Here is an 18587-nt window from a genome sequence, read left to right as displayed (position 1 = left end):
ATAGAACAGTATAGTATTTCTTCAGGCTAGTGGTGTAGAACCATATAGAACAGTATAGTATGTCTTCAGGCTAGTGGTATAGAACCATATAGAACAGTATAGTATGTCTTCAGGCTAGTGGTGTAGAACCATATAGAACAGTATAGTATGTCTTCAGGCTAGTGGTATAGAACCATATAGGACAGGCCAGGCTAGTGGTATAGAACCATATAGGACAGGCCAGGCTAGTGGTATAGAACCATATAGAACAGTATAGTATGTCTTCAGGCTAGTGGTATAGAACCAAATAGAACAGTATTTTTTTCCCCCAATTTTGTAAACCATATGTCATGTCTTGGTCTTTTTAAGCAGAATATTGCTCTACATTGAACTGTGCTGCCTAATCAGGAAACATCAGTTATAATATAAGATATTAATTTACAATATAACTACTACAATGCTATAGAAAGTCTCGTCATTACACAAATGGTCTGTAAAACCTCCGTCGTTCACTCTGACATGAAGACAGCTGTTGTTTATTTACTAATGTATTTTGACAAGTTAATTAGTTTAGTTTTAGTGCAGCAGTATAGAGCTGTATTATCTTATATATTGTATTATATTTAGAGCTGTATTATCTTATATATTGTATTATATTTAGAGCTGTATTATCTTATATATTGTATTATATTTAGAGCTGTATTATCTTATATATTGTATTATATTTAGAGCTGTATTATCTTATATATTGTATTATATTTAGAGCTGTATTATCTTATATATTGTATTATATTTAGAGCTGTATTATCTTATATATTGTATTATATTTAGAGCTGCCTTATCTTTTATATTGTATTATATTATAGCTGTATTTTAAGTAGTAAAAATAAAAATTATATTAAAGTTTGAGTAAGTCGTTTTTAGAAGCTTTTAGGATTCATTACTTACCAACAGTATAGAACCATATAGAACAGTATAGAACCATATAGAACAGCATGGAACAGTATATAACCATATAGAACAGTATATAACCATATAGAACAGTATAGAACAGTATATAACCATATAGAACAGTATAGAACAGTATATAACCATATAGAACAGTATATAACCATATAGAACAGTATATAACCATATAGAACAGTATATAACAGTATATAACCATATAGAACAGTATAGAACAGTATAGAACCATATAGAACAGTATAGAACAGTATAGAACAGTATAGAACAGTATAGAACCATATAGAACAGTATAGAACAGTATACAACCATATAAAACCATATAGTCAATATAGAACAGTATAGAACAGTATATAACCATATAGAACAGTATAGATCCATATAGAACAGTATAGAACAGTATAGAACAGTATAGAACCGTATAGAACAGTATACAACCATATAAAACCATATAGTCAATATAGATCAGTATAGAACAGTATATAACCATATAGAACAGTATATAACCATATAGAACAGTATAGAACTGTATATAACCATATAGAACAGTATATAACCATATAGAACAGTATAGAACAGTATAGAACAGTATATAACCATATAGAACAGTATATAACCATATAGAACAGTATAGAACAGTATATAACCATATAGAACAGTATAGAACAGTATATAACCATATAGAACAGTATAGAACAATATAGAACAGTATATAACCATATAGAACAGTATATAACCATATAGAACAGTACATAACCATATAGAACAGTATATAACCATATAGACCAGTATAGAACAGTATATAACCATATAGAACAGTATTGAACCATATGGAACAGTATATAACCATATAGAACAGTATAGAACCATATAGAACAGTATATAACCATATAGAACAGTATATAAAAATATAGGACAGTATAAAACCATATAGAACAGTATAGAACCATATAGAACAGTATAGAACCATATAGAACAGTATAGAACAGTATATAACCATATAGAACAGTATATAACCATATAGAACATTATAGAACCATATAGAACAGTATTGAACAGTATAGAACAGTATATAACCATATAGAACAGTATTTAACCATATAGAACAGTATAGAACCATATAGAACAGTATAGAACCATATAGAACAGTATATAACAGTATAGAACCATATAGAACAGTATATAACCATATAGAACAGTATATAACCATATAGAACAGTATAGAACAGTATAGAACCATATAGAACAGTATATAACCATATAGAACAGTATAGAACAGTATATAACCATATAGAACAGTATAGAACAGTATATAACCATATAGAACAGTATATAACCATATAGAACAGTATAGAACAGTATATAACCATATAGAACAGTATAGAACAGTATAGAACAGTATATAACCATATAGAACAGTATTTAACCATATAGAACAGTATAGAACCATATAGAACAGTATAGAACCATATAGAACAGTAAAGAACAGTATAGAACCATATAGAACAGTATAGAACAGTATAGAACAGTATATAACCATATAGAACAGTATTTAACCATATAGAACAGTATATAACCATATAGAACAGTATAGAACCATATAGAACAGTATAGAACAGTATAGAACCATATAGAAAAGTATTTAACCATATAGAACAGTATAGAACAGTATATAACCATATAGAACAGTATAGAACAGTATATAACCATATAGAACAGTATATAACCATATAGAACAGTATATAACCATATAGAACAGTATAGAACAGTATATAACCATATAGAACAGTATAGAACAGTATAGAACAGTATAAAACCATTTAAAACAGTATAGAACAGTATATAACCATATAGAACAGTATAGAACAGTATATAACCATATAGAACAGTATAGAACAGTATAGAACAGTATATAACCATATAGAACAGTATAGAACAGTATAGAACAGTATATAACCATATAGAACAGTATAGAACAGTATAGAACAGTATATAACCATATAGAACAGTATAGAACAGTATATAACCATATAGAACAGTATATAACCATATAGAACAGTATAGAACAGTATATAACCATATAGAACAGTATACAACCATATAAAACAGTATAGAACCATATAGAACAGTATAGAACAGTATAGAACCATATAGAACAGTATAGAACAGTATAGAACAGTATATAACCATATAGAACAGTATATAACCATATAGAACAGTATATAACCATACAGAACAGTATAGAACAGTATATAACCATATAGAACAGTATATAACCATATAGAACAGTATAGAACAGTATATAACCATATAGAACAGTATAGAACAGTATATAACCATATAGAACAGTATACAACCATATAAAACAGTATAGAACAGTATAGAACCATATAGAACAGTATAGAACAGTATATAACCATATAGAACAGTATACAACCATATAAAACAGTATAGAACAGTATAGAACCATATAGAACAGTATAGAACATTATAGAACCATATAGAACAGTATAGAACAGTATAAAACCATATAAAACCATATAAAACAGTATAGAACAGTATAGAACAGTATAGAACCATATAGAACAGTATTTAACCATATAGAACTGTATAGAAAAGTATATAACCATATAGAACAGTATAGAACCATATAGAACAGTATAGAACCATATAGAACAGTATAGAACAGTATAGAACCATATAGACAAGTATTTAACCATATAGAACAGTATAGAACAGTATATAACCATATAGAACACTATAGAACCATAAAGAACAGTATAGAACCATATAGAACAGTATAGAACCATATAGAACAGTATAGAACCATACAGAACAGTATAGAACAGTATAGAACAGTATATAACCATATAGAACAGTATTTAACCATATAGAACAGTATAAAACCATGTAGAACAATATAGAACCATATAGAACAGTATAGAACAGTATAGAACCATATAGAAAAGTATTTAACCATATAAAACAGTATAGAACAGTATATAACCATATAGAACAATATAGAACAGTATAGAACCATATAGAACAGTATATAACCATGTAGAACAGTATAAAAGCATATAGAACCACATAGAACAGTATAGAACAGTATAGAACCATATAAAACCATATAGAACAGTATAGAACCATATAGAACAGTATTGAACCATATAGAACAGTATAGAACCATATAAAACCATATAGAACAGTATAGAACAGTATAGAACCATATAAAACCATATAGAACAGTATAGAACAGTATAGAACAGTATAAAATGTATAAAACAGTATAGAACAGTATGGAACAGTATATAACCATATAGAACAGTATAGAACAGTATAGAACAGTATATAACCATATAGAACAGTATAGAACAGTATAGAACAGTATAAAACCATATAAAACAGTATAGAACAGTATATAACCATATAGAACAGTATAGAACAGTATATAACCATATAGAACAGTATATAACCATATAGAACAGTATAGAACAGTATATAACCATATAGAACAGTATAGAACAGTATATAACCATATAGAACAGTATAGAACAGTATATAACCATATAGAACAGAATATAACCATATAGAACAGTATAGAACAGTATATAACCATATAGAACCATATAGAACAGTATATAACCATATAGAACAGTATAGAACAGTATATAACCATATAGAACAGTATAGAACAGTATATAACCATATAGAACAGTATAGAACAGTATAGAACAGTATAGAACAGTATAAAACCATATAAAACAGTATAGAACAGTATATAACCATATAGAACAGTATAGAACAGTATATAACCATATAGAACAGTATAGAACAGTATAGAACAGTATATAACCATATAGAACAGTATAGAACAGTATAGAACAGTATATAACCATATAGAACAGTATAGAACAGTATAGAACCATATAGAACAGCATACAACCATATAAAACAGTATAGAACCATATAGAACAGTATAGAACAGTATAGAACCATATAGAACAGTATAGAACAGTATATAACCATATAGAACAGTATATAACCATATAGAACAGTATATAACCATATAGAACAGTATAGAACAGTATATAACCATATAGAACAGTATAGAACAGTATATAACCATATAGAACAGTATATAACCATATAGAACAGTATATAACAGTATATAACCATATAGAACAGTATAGAACAGTATATAACCATATAGAACAGTATACAACCATAGAAAACAGTATAGAACAGTATAGAACCATATAGAACAGTATAGAACCATATAGAACAGTATAGAACAGTATAAAACAATTTAAAACCATATAAAACAGTATAGAACAGTATAGAACAGTATAGAACAGTATTTAACCATATAGAACAGTATAGAACCATATAGAACAGTATAGAACCATATAGAACAGTATATAACAGTATATAACCATATAGAACAGTATATAACCATATAGAACAGTATATAACCATATAGAACAGTATAGAACAGTATAGAACAGTATAGAACCATATAGAACAGTATATAACCATATAGAACAGTATAGAACAGTATATAACCATATAGAACAGTATAGAACAGTATAGAACAGTATATAACCATATAGAACAGTATATAACCATATAGAACAGTACATAACCATATAGAACAGTATATAACCATATAGACCAGTATAGAACAGTATATAACCATATAGAACAGTATAGAACAGTATATAACCATATAGAACAGTATATAACCATATAGAACAGTATAGAACAGTATATAACCATATAGAACAGTATAGAACAGTATAGAACAGTATATAACCATATAGAACAGTATTTAACCATATAGAACAGTATAGAACAGTATATAACCATATAGAACACTATAGAACCATATAGAACAGTATAGAACCATATAGAACAGTATAGAACAGTATAGAACCATATAGAAAAGTATTTAACCATATAGAACAGTATATAACCATATAGAACACTATAGAACCATATAGAACAGTATAGAACCATATAGAACAGTATAGAACCATATAGAACAGTATAGAACAGTATAGAACCATATAGAACAGTATAGAACAGTATAGAACAGTATATAACCATATAGAACAGTATTTAACCATATGGAACAGTATATAACCATATAGAACAGTATAGAACCATATAGAACAGTATAGAACAGTATAGAACCATATAGAAAAGTATTTAACCATATAGAACAGTATAGAACAGTATATAACCATATAGAACAGTATAGAACAGTATATAACCATATAGAACAGTATATAACCATATAGAACAGTATATAACCATATAGAACAGTATAGAACAGTATAGAACAGTATATAACCATATAGAACAGTATAGAACAGTATAGAACAGTATAAAACCATTTAAAACAGTATAGAACAGTATATAACCATATAGAACAGTATAGAACAGTATATAACCATATAGAACAGTATAGAACAGTATAGAACAGTATATAACCATATAGAACAGTATAGAACAGTATATAACCATATAGAACAGTATAGAACAGTATAGAACAGTATATAACCATATAGAACAGTATAGAACAGTATATAACCATATAGAACAGTATATAACCATATAGAACAGTATAGAACAGTATATAACCATATAGAACAGTATACAACCATATAAAACAGTATAGAACCATATAGAACAGTATAGAACAGTATAGAACCATATAGAACAGTATAGAACAGTATAGAACAGTATATAACCATATAGAACAGTATATAACCATATAGAACAGTATATAACCATATAGAACAGTATAGAACAGTATATAACCATATAGAACAGTATATAACCATATAGAACAGTATAGAACAGTATATAACCATATAGAACAGTATAGAACAGTATATAACCATATAGAACAGTATACAACCATATAAAACAGTATAGAACAGTATAGAACCATATAGAACAGTATAGAACAGTATAGAACCATATAGAACAGTATAGAACAGTATAGAACAGTATAGAACAGTATAAAACCATATAAAACAGTATAGAACAGTATATAACCATATAGAACAGTATAGAACAGTATATAACCATATAGAACAGTATAGAACAGTATAGAACAGTATATAACCATATAGAACAGTATAGAACAGTATAGAACAGTATATAACCATATAGAACAGTATAGAACAGTATAGAACCATATAGAACAGCATACAACCATATAAAACAGTATAGAACCATATAGAACAGTATAGAACAGTATAGAACCATATAGAACAGTATAGAACAGTATATAACCATATAGAACAGTATATAACCATATAGAACAGTATATAACCATATAGAACAGTATAGAACAGTATATAACCATATAGAACAGTATAGAACAGTATATAACCATATAGAACAGTATATAACCATATAGAACAGTATATAACAGTATATAACCATATAGAACAGTATAGAACAGTATATAACCATATAGAACAGTATACAACCATAGAAAACAGTATAGAACAGTATAGAACCATATAGAACAGTATAGAACCATATAGAACAGTATAGAACAGTATAAAACAATTTAAAACCATATAAAACAGTATAGAACAGTATAGAACAGTATAGAACAGTATTTAACCATATAGAACAGTATAGAACCATATAGAACAGTATAGAACCATATAGAACAGTATATAACAGTATATAACCATATAGAACAGTATATAACCATATAGAACAGTATATAACCATATAGAACAGTATAGAACAGTATAGAACAGTATAGAACCATATAGAACAGTATATAACCATATAGAACAGTATAGAACAGTATATAACCATATAGAACAGTATAGAACAGTATAGAACAGTATATAACCATATAGAACAGTATATAACCATATAGAACAGTACATAACCATATAGAACAGTATATAACCATATAGACCAGTATAGAACAGTATATAACCATATAGAACAGTATAGAACAGTATAGAACAGTATATAACCATATAGAACAGTATATAACCATATAGAACAGTATAGAACAGTATATAACCATATAGAACAGTATAGAACAGTATAGAACAGTATATAACCATATAGAACAGTATTTAACCATATAGAACAGTATAGAACAGTATATAACCATATAGAACACTATAGAACCATATAGAACAGTATAGAACCATATAGAACAGTATAGAACAGTATAGAACCATATAGAAAAGTATTTAACCATATAGAACAGTATATAACCATATAGAACACTATAGAACCATATAGAACAGTATAGAACCATATAGAACAGTATAGAACCATATAGAACAGTATAGAACAGTATAGAACCATATAGAACAGTATAGAACAGTATAGAACAGTATATAACCATATAGAACAGTATTTAACCATATGGAACAGTATATAACCATATAGAACAGTATAGAACCATATAGAACAGTATAGAACAGTATAGAACCATATAGAAAAGTATTTAACCATATAGAACAGTATAGAACAGTATATAACCATATAGAACAGTATAGAACAGTATATAACCATATAGAACAGTATATAACCATATAGAACAGTATATAACCATATAGAACAGTATAGAACAGTATATAACCATATAGAACAGTATAGAACAGTATAGAACAGTATAAAACCATTTAAAACAGTATAGAACAGTATATAACCATATAGAACAGTATAGAACAGTATAGAACAGTATATAACCATATAGAACAGTATAGAACAGTATAGAACAGTATATAACCATATAGAACAGTATAGAACAGTATAGAACAGTATATAACCATATAGAACAGTATAGAACAGTATATAACCATATAGAACAGTATATAACCATATAGAACAGTATAGAACAGTATATAACCATATAGAACAGTGTACAACCATATAAAACAGTATAGAACCATATAGAACAGTATAGAACAGTATAGAACCATATAGAACAGTATAGAACAGTATAGAACAGTATATAACCATATAGAACAGTATATAACCATATAGAACAGTATATAACCATATAGAACAGTATAGAACAGTATATAACCATATAGAACAGTATATAACCATATAGAACAGTATAGAACAGTATATAACCATATAGAACAGTATAGAACAGTATATAACCATATAGAACAGTATACAACCATATAAAACAGTATAGAACAGTATAGAACCATATAGAACAGTATAGAACAGTATATAACCATATAGAACAGTATACAACCATATAAAACAGTATAGAACAGTATAGAACCATATAGAACAGTATAGAACATTATAGAACCATATAGAACAGTATAGAACAGTATAAAACCATATAAAACCATATAAAACAGTATAGAACAGTATAGAACAGTATAGAACAGTATATAACCATATAGAACAGTATTTAACCATATAGAACTGTATAGAAAAGTATATAACCATATAGAACAGTATAGAACCATATAGAACAGTATAGAACCATATAGAACAGTATAGAACAGTATAGAACCATATAGACAAGTATTTAACCATATAGAACAGTATAGAACAGTATATAACCATATAGAACACTATAGAACCATAAAGAACAGTATAGAACAGTATAGAACCATATAGAACAGTATAGAACCATACAGAACAGTATAGAACAGTATAGAACAGTATATAACTATATAGAACAGTATTTAACCATATAGAACAGTATATAACCATATAGAACAGTATAGAACCATATAGAACAGTATAGAACCATATAGAACAGTATAGAACAGTATAGAACCATATAGAAAAGTATTTAACCATATAGAACAGTATAGAACAGTATATAACCATATAGAACAGTATATAACCATATAGAACTGTATAGAACCATATAGAGCAGTATATAACCATGTAGAACAGTATAAAACCAAATAGAACCATGTAGAACAGTTTATAACCATATAGAACAATATAGAACAGTATAGAACCATATAGAACAGTATATAACCATGTAGAACAGTATAAAAGCATATAGAACCACATAGAACAGTATAGAACAGTATAGAACCATATAAAACCATATAGAACAGTATAGAACCATATAGAACAGTATTGAACCATATAGAACAGTATAGAACCATATAAAACCATATAGAACAGTATAGAACAGTATAGAACCATATAAAACCATATAGAACAGTATAGAACAGTATAGAACAGTATAAAATGTATAAAACAGTATAGAACAGTATGGAACAGTATATAACCATATAGAACAGTATAGAACAGTATAGAACAGTATATAACCATATAGAACAGTATAGAACAGTATAGAACAGTATAAAACCATATAAAACAGTATAGAACAGTATATAACCATATAGAACAGTATAGAACAGTATATAACCATATAGAACAGTATATAACCATATAGAACAGTATAGAACAGTATATAACCATATAGAACAGTATAGAACAGTATATAACCATATAGAACAGTATAGAACAGTATATAACCATATAGAACAGTATATAACCATATAGAACATTATAGAACAGTATATAACCATATAGAACCATATAGAACAGTATATAACCATATAGAACAGTATAGAACAGTATATAACCATATAGAACAGTATAGAACAGTATATAACCACATAGAACAGAATAGAACAGTATAGAACAGTATAGAACAGTATAAAACCATATAAAACAGTATAGAACAGTATATAACCATATAGAACAGTATAGAACAGTATATAACCATATAGAACAGTATAGAACAGTATAGAACAGTATATAACCATATAGAACAGTATAGAACAGTATAGAACAGTATATAACCATATAGAACAGTATAGAACAGTATAGAACCATATAGAACAGCATACAACCATATAAAACAGTATAGAACCATATAGAACTGTATAGAACAGTATAGAACCATATAGAACAGTATAGAACAGTATATAACCATATAGAACAGTATAGAACCATACAGAACAGTATAGAACAGTATAGAACAGTATATAACCATATAGAACAGTATTTAACCATATAGAACAGTATAGAACCATATAGAACAGTATAGAACCATATAGAACAGTATAGAACAGTATAGAACCATATAGAAAAGTATTTAACCATATACAACAGTATAGAACAGTATATAACCATATAGAACAGTATATAACCATATAGAACTGTATAGAACCATATAGAACAGTATAGAACCATATAGAACAGTATAAAACCATGTAGAACAATATAGAACAGTATAGAACCATATAGAGCAGTATATAACCATGTAGAACAGTTTATAACCATATAGAACAATATAGAACAGTATAGAACCATATAGAACAGTATATAACCATGTAGAACAGTATAAAAGCATATAGAACCACATAGAACAGTATAGAACAGTATAGAACCATATAAAACCATATAGAACAGTATAGAACCATATAGAACAGTATTGAACCATATAGAACAGTATAGAACCATATAAAACCATATAGAACAGTATAGAACAGTATAGAACCATATAAAACCATATAGAACAGTATAGAACAGTATAGAACAGTATAAAATGTATAAAACAGTATAGAACAGTATGGAACAGTATATAACCATATAGAACAGTATAGAACAGTATAGAACAGTATATAAACATATAGAACAGTATAGAACAGTATAGAACAGTATAAAACCATATAAAACAGTATAGAACAGTATATAACCATATAGAACAGTATAGAACAGTATATAACCATATAGAACAGTATATAACCATATAGAACAGTATAGAACAGTATATAACCATATAGAACAGTATAGAACAGTATATAACCATATAGAACCATATAGAACAGTATAAAACCATATAGAACAGTATAGAACAGTATAAAACCATATAGAACAGTATAGAACAGTATATAACCATATAGAACAGTATAGAACAGTATATAACCATATAGAACAGTATAGAACAGTATAGAACAGTATATAACCATATAGAACAGTATAGAACAGTATAGAACAGTATATAACCATATAGAACAGTATAGAACAGTATAGAACCATATAGAACAGCATACAACCATATAAAACAGTATAGAACCATATAGAACAGTATAGAACAGTATAGAACCATATAGAACAGTATAGAACAGTATATAACCATATAGAACAGTATATAACCATATAGAACAGTATATAACCATATAGAACAGTATAGAACAGTATATAACCATATAGAACAGTATAGAACAGTATATAACCATATAGAACAGTATATAACCATATAGAACAGTATATAACAGTATATAACCATATAGAACAGTATAGAACAGTATATAACCATATAGAACAGTATACAACCATAGAAAACAGTATAGAACAGTATAGAACCATATAGAACAGTATAGAACAGTATAGAACCATATAGAACAGTATAGAACAGTATAAAACCATTTAAAACCATATAAAACAGTATAGAACAGTATAGAACAGTACAGTCCCTGTTGTATGTTCAGAGTCCCTGACATATATGTACGTATGGTGTATGTTCCAGAGTCCCTGACATGTATGCTGTATGTTCAGAGTCCCTGACATGTATGTTGTATGTTCAGAGTCCCTGACATGTATGCTGTATGTTCCAGAGTCCCTGACATGTATGCTGTATATTCCAGAGTCCCTGACATGTATGCTGTATGTTCCAGAGTCCCTGACATGTATGTTGTATGTTCAGAGTCCCTGACATGTATGCTGTATGTTCCAGAGTCCCTGACATGTATGTTGTATGTTCAGAGTCCCTGACATGTATGCTGTATGTTCCAGAGTCCCTGACATGTATGTTGTATGTTCAGAGTCCCTGACATGTATGTTGTATGTTCCAGAGTCGCCCCCACCGCCATACTCACGGCTGTCCCCTTCAGAGGAACAAAAGCCACTGGGTAAGTCGTCACCAACATGCTGAGAATACACATCTCTGATGCCTGTGTGTGTGTGTGTGTGTGTGTGTGTGTGTGTGTGTGTGTGTGTGTGTGTGTGTGTGTGTGTGTGTGTGTGTGTGTGTGTGTGTGTGTGTGTGTGTGTGTGTGTGTGTGAGTGTGTGTGCTCTGTGAGTATGTTTGTGTGTGTGTGTGTGTGTGTGTGTGTGTGTGTGTGTGTTCTGTGAGTGTGTGTGTTCTGTGTGTGTGTGTGTGTGTGTGTGTTCTCTGTGTGTGTGTGTGTGTGTGTGTGTGTGTGAGTAAGTGTGTGTGTGTGTGCAGCGGACAAGAGTCAATCATTGTCACGTGATGAAGTAGCACCGCTCACAAACCTGTCTACCCTCAAATCCCCAAGAAGGATTTGGCCTCTTGGTCCGACAGTCTAAAACGTTGGTTGTTACCCTGAGAAACCTGGGTTCATATCCCGCATGTTACACTTCCTGTCTACGATATTAAAGAGTTGAAACGTCATCCAGACAGTTGTTTTGATCATAGTCCCATTTCTTTGGCTGGCTTAGTTGCTTGCATGAACCATATAGTGATAGTAGCGAAATGTACTTCAAAACGTCCCCAACAACAAGCTTTACATCCATCACATGTCTTTGTGGGCTAAACACGCAATGTCAATATAAAAAATAAAAAAACACACACACTTGGCTATGTGTAACTCAGACTGTGTTTACTTCCTGTTTTTGCCCTCGTCTTGGAGCTAATTTCCTACGTCACAACTACACCGCTCAGTGCTAGCCTCGCGTAGCCACACCTTCAAATTTTACGGAGCCTGGTTCTCGATGGGTAGTGCAGTGCAGACGCAGCTATCAAAGCTCTACACCTCCCCCATGTCTGAGACAGACAGCTACGAGCCTGAAGACGATGTAGAACCACATGTCCAGTATATCATCCAAAATATAGTGATGAAGACCTCGGACAGATAGAAACCGAGACAGCGCGGGGGAAATGGTATCATGTGATCCGGCAACCAGTGGCAGCACCCAGAGAGAGAGAGAGAGAGAGAGAGAGAGAGAGAGAGAGAGAGAGAGAGAGAGAGAGAGAGAGAGAGAGAGAGAGAGAGAGGTAAAGGGATAGAGAGAGGTAGAGAGAGAGAGATAGAGGTAGAGGTAGAGAGAGGGAGATAGAGGGATACAGAGAGAGGTAGAGAGAGGTAGAGGTAGAGAGAGGGAGGTAGAGAGGTAGAGAGAGGGAGGTAGAGAGAGAGAGAGAGAGGTAGAGAGAGAGAGGTAGAGAGAGAGAGAGAGAGGTAGAGAGAGAGGTAGAGGTAGAGAGAGAGAGGTAGAGAGAGGGAGGTAGAGAGAGGGAGAGAGAGGTAGAGAGAGAGAGGTAGAGAGAGAGAGGTAGAGAGAGAGAGGTAGAGAGAGGGAGAGAGAGAGAGGTAGAGAGGTAGAGAGGTAGAGAGAGGTAGAGAGAGAGGTAGAGAGAGGGAGAGAGAGAGAGGTAGAGAGGTAGAGAGGTAGAGAGAGGTAGAGAGAGAGGTAGAGGGAGAGAGAGAGAGGTGGGTAGAGGTAGAGGTAGAGAGTCATTGGGGAACTGGTGATGTAAATGTGAATGCTGACTGAAATTTGAGTGTCTGTACTGTTTCCTATGGGACTTCATAACGCCGAGACTTGAAAGAACTACATTTGTCTGCCGAAGACACTGATGATGTCAATCACAGCACGATAATCTGTGTGACAGATCGTGGAGATTTCCCTGAGATTTATCAACCCATAAGTCTTTGAAACATTTTTCTATGTCCCTAAGATCAACTGAAAAAAAAAGTCACCACGTCCAGAGGGACCAGTAAGGAAACGTTTGAAATTGAAGTTTGAATGTATTGTCTGTTTCCTCTATAATGATCCCTTATCGATCTTTTCCCCTGTTCTCATGTGTCAATATCGTCCTGTTGCATTCCTCATTGTGATGGAATGGGTGCTCAAGCGAGAAGCTTTGGGTATAGGTAACGTCACGAGTAATGCCGTCTTGCATCATTGAGGCCGTCGGTAGGATGTATCCTTCACCTTCAGGAGGATACGCTGGAGTCTGAGGACGTTCACCTGTATAAAGACTCGATACATAATGACACCAAGTGTTATTGCACTACATGTCTATGGTATTACCATGTAAATACAAGGCTATGACTATGTGAACGACATGAAGCTAAGGGTCACACTTCAGAATAGGGGACATATATAGAGGTACTATGGTATTACCATGAAAATACAAGGCTATGACTATGTGAACGACATGAAGCTAAGGGTCACACTTCAGAATAGGGGACATATATAGAGGTACTATGGTATTACCATGTAAATACAAGGCTATGACTATGTGAACGACATGAAGCTAAGGGTCACACTTCAGAATAGGGGACATATATAGAGGTACTATGGTATTACCATGTAAATACAAGGCTATGACTATGTGAACGACATGAAGCTAAGGGTCACACTTCAGAATAGGGGACATATATAGAGGTACTATGGTATTACCATGTAAATACAAGGCTATGACTATGTGAACGACATGAAGCTAAGGGTCACACTTCAGAATAGGGGACATATATAGAGGTACTATGCCCTTAATGTGAGACAGCTGACTAAGAGTCTACTTCTTGTGTAACTTGATCTTTATTAAGTTTAAATATGTCTTTCATATAGCTAATAATGAGGTTATTAAGGATAATAATAAGGTTATTACGGATATTAATAATAATAACGAGGTTATTAAGGATAATAATAATAATAATAATGTTATTAAGGATAATAATAATAATAAGGTTATTAAGGATAATAATAATAATAATGAGGTTATTAAGGATAATAATAATAATAATGAGGTTATTAAGGATAATAATAATAATAAGGTTATTAAGGATAATAATAATAATAATAATGTTATTAAGGATAATAATAATAATAATGAGGTTATTAAGGATAATAATAATAATAATGAGGTTATTAAGGATAATAATAATAATAATGAGGTTATTAAGGATAATAATAATAATGAGGTTATTAAGGATAATAATAATAATAATGAGGTTATTAAGGATAATAATAATAATAATGAGGTTATTAAGGATAATAATAATCATAATAATAATGACGTTATTAAGGATAATAATAATAATAATAATAATGAGGTTATTAAGGATAATAATAATAATAATAATGAGGTTATTAAGGATAATAATAATAATAATGAGGTTATTAAGGATAATAATAATAATAATAATAATAATGAGGTTATTAAGGATAATAATCCGGTTATTAAAGATAATAATTATAATGAGGTTATTAAGGATAATAATAATAATAATAATAATAATAATGAGGTTATTAAGGATAATAATAACAATAATAATGAGGTTATTAAGGATAATAATCAGGTTATCAAGGATAATAATGTTATTAAGGACAATAATAATAATAATGAGGTTATTAAGGATAATAATGAGGTTATTAAGGATAATAATAATAATATGGTTATTAAGGATAATAATAAGGTTATTAAGGATAATAATAATAATAATAATATGGTTATTAAGGATAATAATAATAATAAGGTTATTAAGGATAATAATGAGGTTATTAAGGATAATAATAATAATATGGTTATTAAGGATAATAATAAGGTTATTAAGGATAACAATAATAACAAGGTTATTAAGGATAATAATAATAATAATAATAATAATGAGGTTATTAAGGATAATAATGAGGTTATTAAGGATGGACCAGTACTATAATGTCTTATAATCTAGGCTGTATCACATCTGGCTGTGGTTGGGAGTCCCGGAAGGCGGCGCACAATTGGCCCAGCGTCGTCCGGGGTAGGTACGTCATTGTAAAATAAATTAACAGGTGTTCCTTCTTAAAAGTACATTTGTGGAATTTCTTTCCTTCTTAATGCGTTTGAGCCAATCAGTTGTGTTGTGACAAGGTAGGGGTGGTATACAGAAGATAGCCCTATTTGGTAAAAGACCAAGTCCATATTATGGCAAGAACAGCTCAAATAAGCAAAGAGAAACAACAGTCCATCATTACTTTAAGACAGGAAGGTCACTCAATCCGTAAAATGTCAAGAACTTTGAAAGTTTCTTCAAGTGCAGTTGCAAAAACCATCAAGTGCTATGATGAAACAGGCTCTCATGAGGACCGCCACAGGAAAGGAAGACCCAGAGTTACCTCTGCTGCAGAGGATAAGTTCATTAGAGTTACCAGCCTCAGAAATTGCAGCCTAAATGAATGTTTCACAGAGTTCAAGTAACAGACACATCTCAACATCAACTCTTCAGAGGAGACTGTGTGAATCAGGCCTTCATGGTCAAAGTGCTGCAAAGAAACCACTACTAAAGGACACCAATAAGAAGAAGAGACTTGCTTGGGCCAAGAAACACGAGCAATGGACATTAGACCGGTGGAAATCTGCCCTTTGGTCTGGAGTCCAAATTGGAGATTTTTGGTTCCAACCGCCGTGTCTTTGTGAGACGCGGTGTGGGTGAACGGATGATCTCAGCATGTGTATTTCCCACCATGAAGCATGGAGGAGGAGGTGTTATGGTGTGGGGGTGCTTTGCTGGTGACACTGTCTGTGATTTATTTTGAATTGAAGGCACACTTAACCAGCATGGCTACAACAGCAATCTGCAGCGTTACGCCATCCCATCATTTGTTTTTCAACAGGACAATGACCCAACACACCTCCAGGCTGTGTAAGTGCTATTTGACCAAGAAGGAAAGTGATGGGGTGCTGCATCAGAGGAAAAGGCCTCCACAATCCACCAACCTCAACCAAATTGAGATGTTTTGGGATGAGTCGGGCTGCAGAGTGAAGGAAAAGCAGCCAACAAATGCTCAGCATATGTGGGAACTCATTCAAGACTGTTGGAAAAGCATTCCAGGTGAAGCTGGTTGATAGAATGTCAAGAGTGTGCAAAGCTGTCATCAAGGCAAACGGTGGCTATTTGAAGAATCTCAAATATAAAATATATTTTGATTTGTTTAACACTTTTTTTGGTCCCTACATGATTCCATATGTGTTATTTCATAATTTTGATGTCTTCACTATTATTATACAATGTAGAAAATAGTAAAAAATAAAGAAAAACCCTTGAATGAGTAGGTGTTGTAAAACTTTTACTGGATAAGACCAAAACAGAGCAGGCAGTATTTGGCTATGGTACGATACTAACCCTAGCCCTAGGGGTTGACAACAAACAAACCAAAACAAGATAGGTAAGTGAGGTCAAAACGAGGGGAAGAGAGGAGAGGAGTGGGGAAGGGAGGAGAGGAGGAGAGAAGAGGAGAAGGGAGGAGAGGAGAGAAGAGGGGAAGGGAGGAGAGGAGAGAAGAGGGGAAGAGAGGAGAGGAGTGGGGAAGGGAGGAGAGGAGGAGAGAAGAGGAGAAGGGAGGAGAGGAGAGAAGAGGGGAAGGGAAGGGAGGAGATGACAGGAGAAAGGGGGGAGAGAAGAGGGGAAGGAAGGAGAGAAGAAGGGAGGAGAGCAGAGGGGAAGGGAAGAGAGGACAGGAGAAAGGAGGAGAAAAGAGGGGAAGGGAGGAGAGAACAGGAGAGGGGAGGGGAGGAAAAGGGAGAAGATCGGAATACAGGAGAGTAGAGGGGAACAGAGGATAGGTGAGGAGA

General features: G+C 31.6%; 1 protein-coding gene across 2 annotated transcripts in view; it reads left to right on the top strand.

Moving 5' to 3' along the window:
* smad6b (SMAD family member 6b) overlaps nucleotides 1-18587 on the top strand; it is a 60294-nt gene that overhangs the window by 21860 nt on the left and 19847 nt on the right. Inside the window, exon 2 of one of the 2 annotated variants that reach the window (XM_014170422.3) lies at nucleotides 12855-12911. The exons of the other annotated variant lie outside the window; for it this stretch is intronic. Within the exon in view, the coding sequence (XP_014025897.1) occupies nucleotides 12855-12911 (57 nt within the window). The remainder of the gene's footprint in view (nucleotides 1-12854; nucleotides 12912-18587) is intronic. 2 annotated transcript variants of the gene reach the window in all.

Source organism: Salmo salar, chromosome 23 (genome assembly GCF_965601325.2).
Source record: "Salmo salar chromosome 23, fSalSal1, whole genome shotgun sequence".
Lineage (NCBI taxonomy): Eukaryota > Metazoa > Chordata > Actinopteri > Salmoniformes > Salmonidae > Salmo > Salmo salar.
This window is presented reverse-complemented; position numbering and strand designations above follow the sequence as displayed.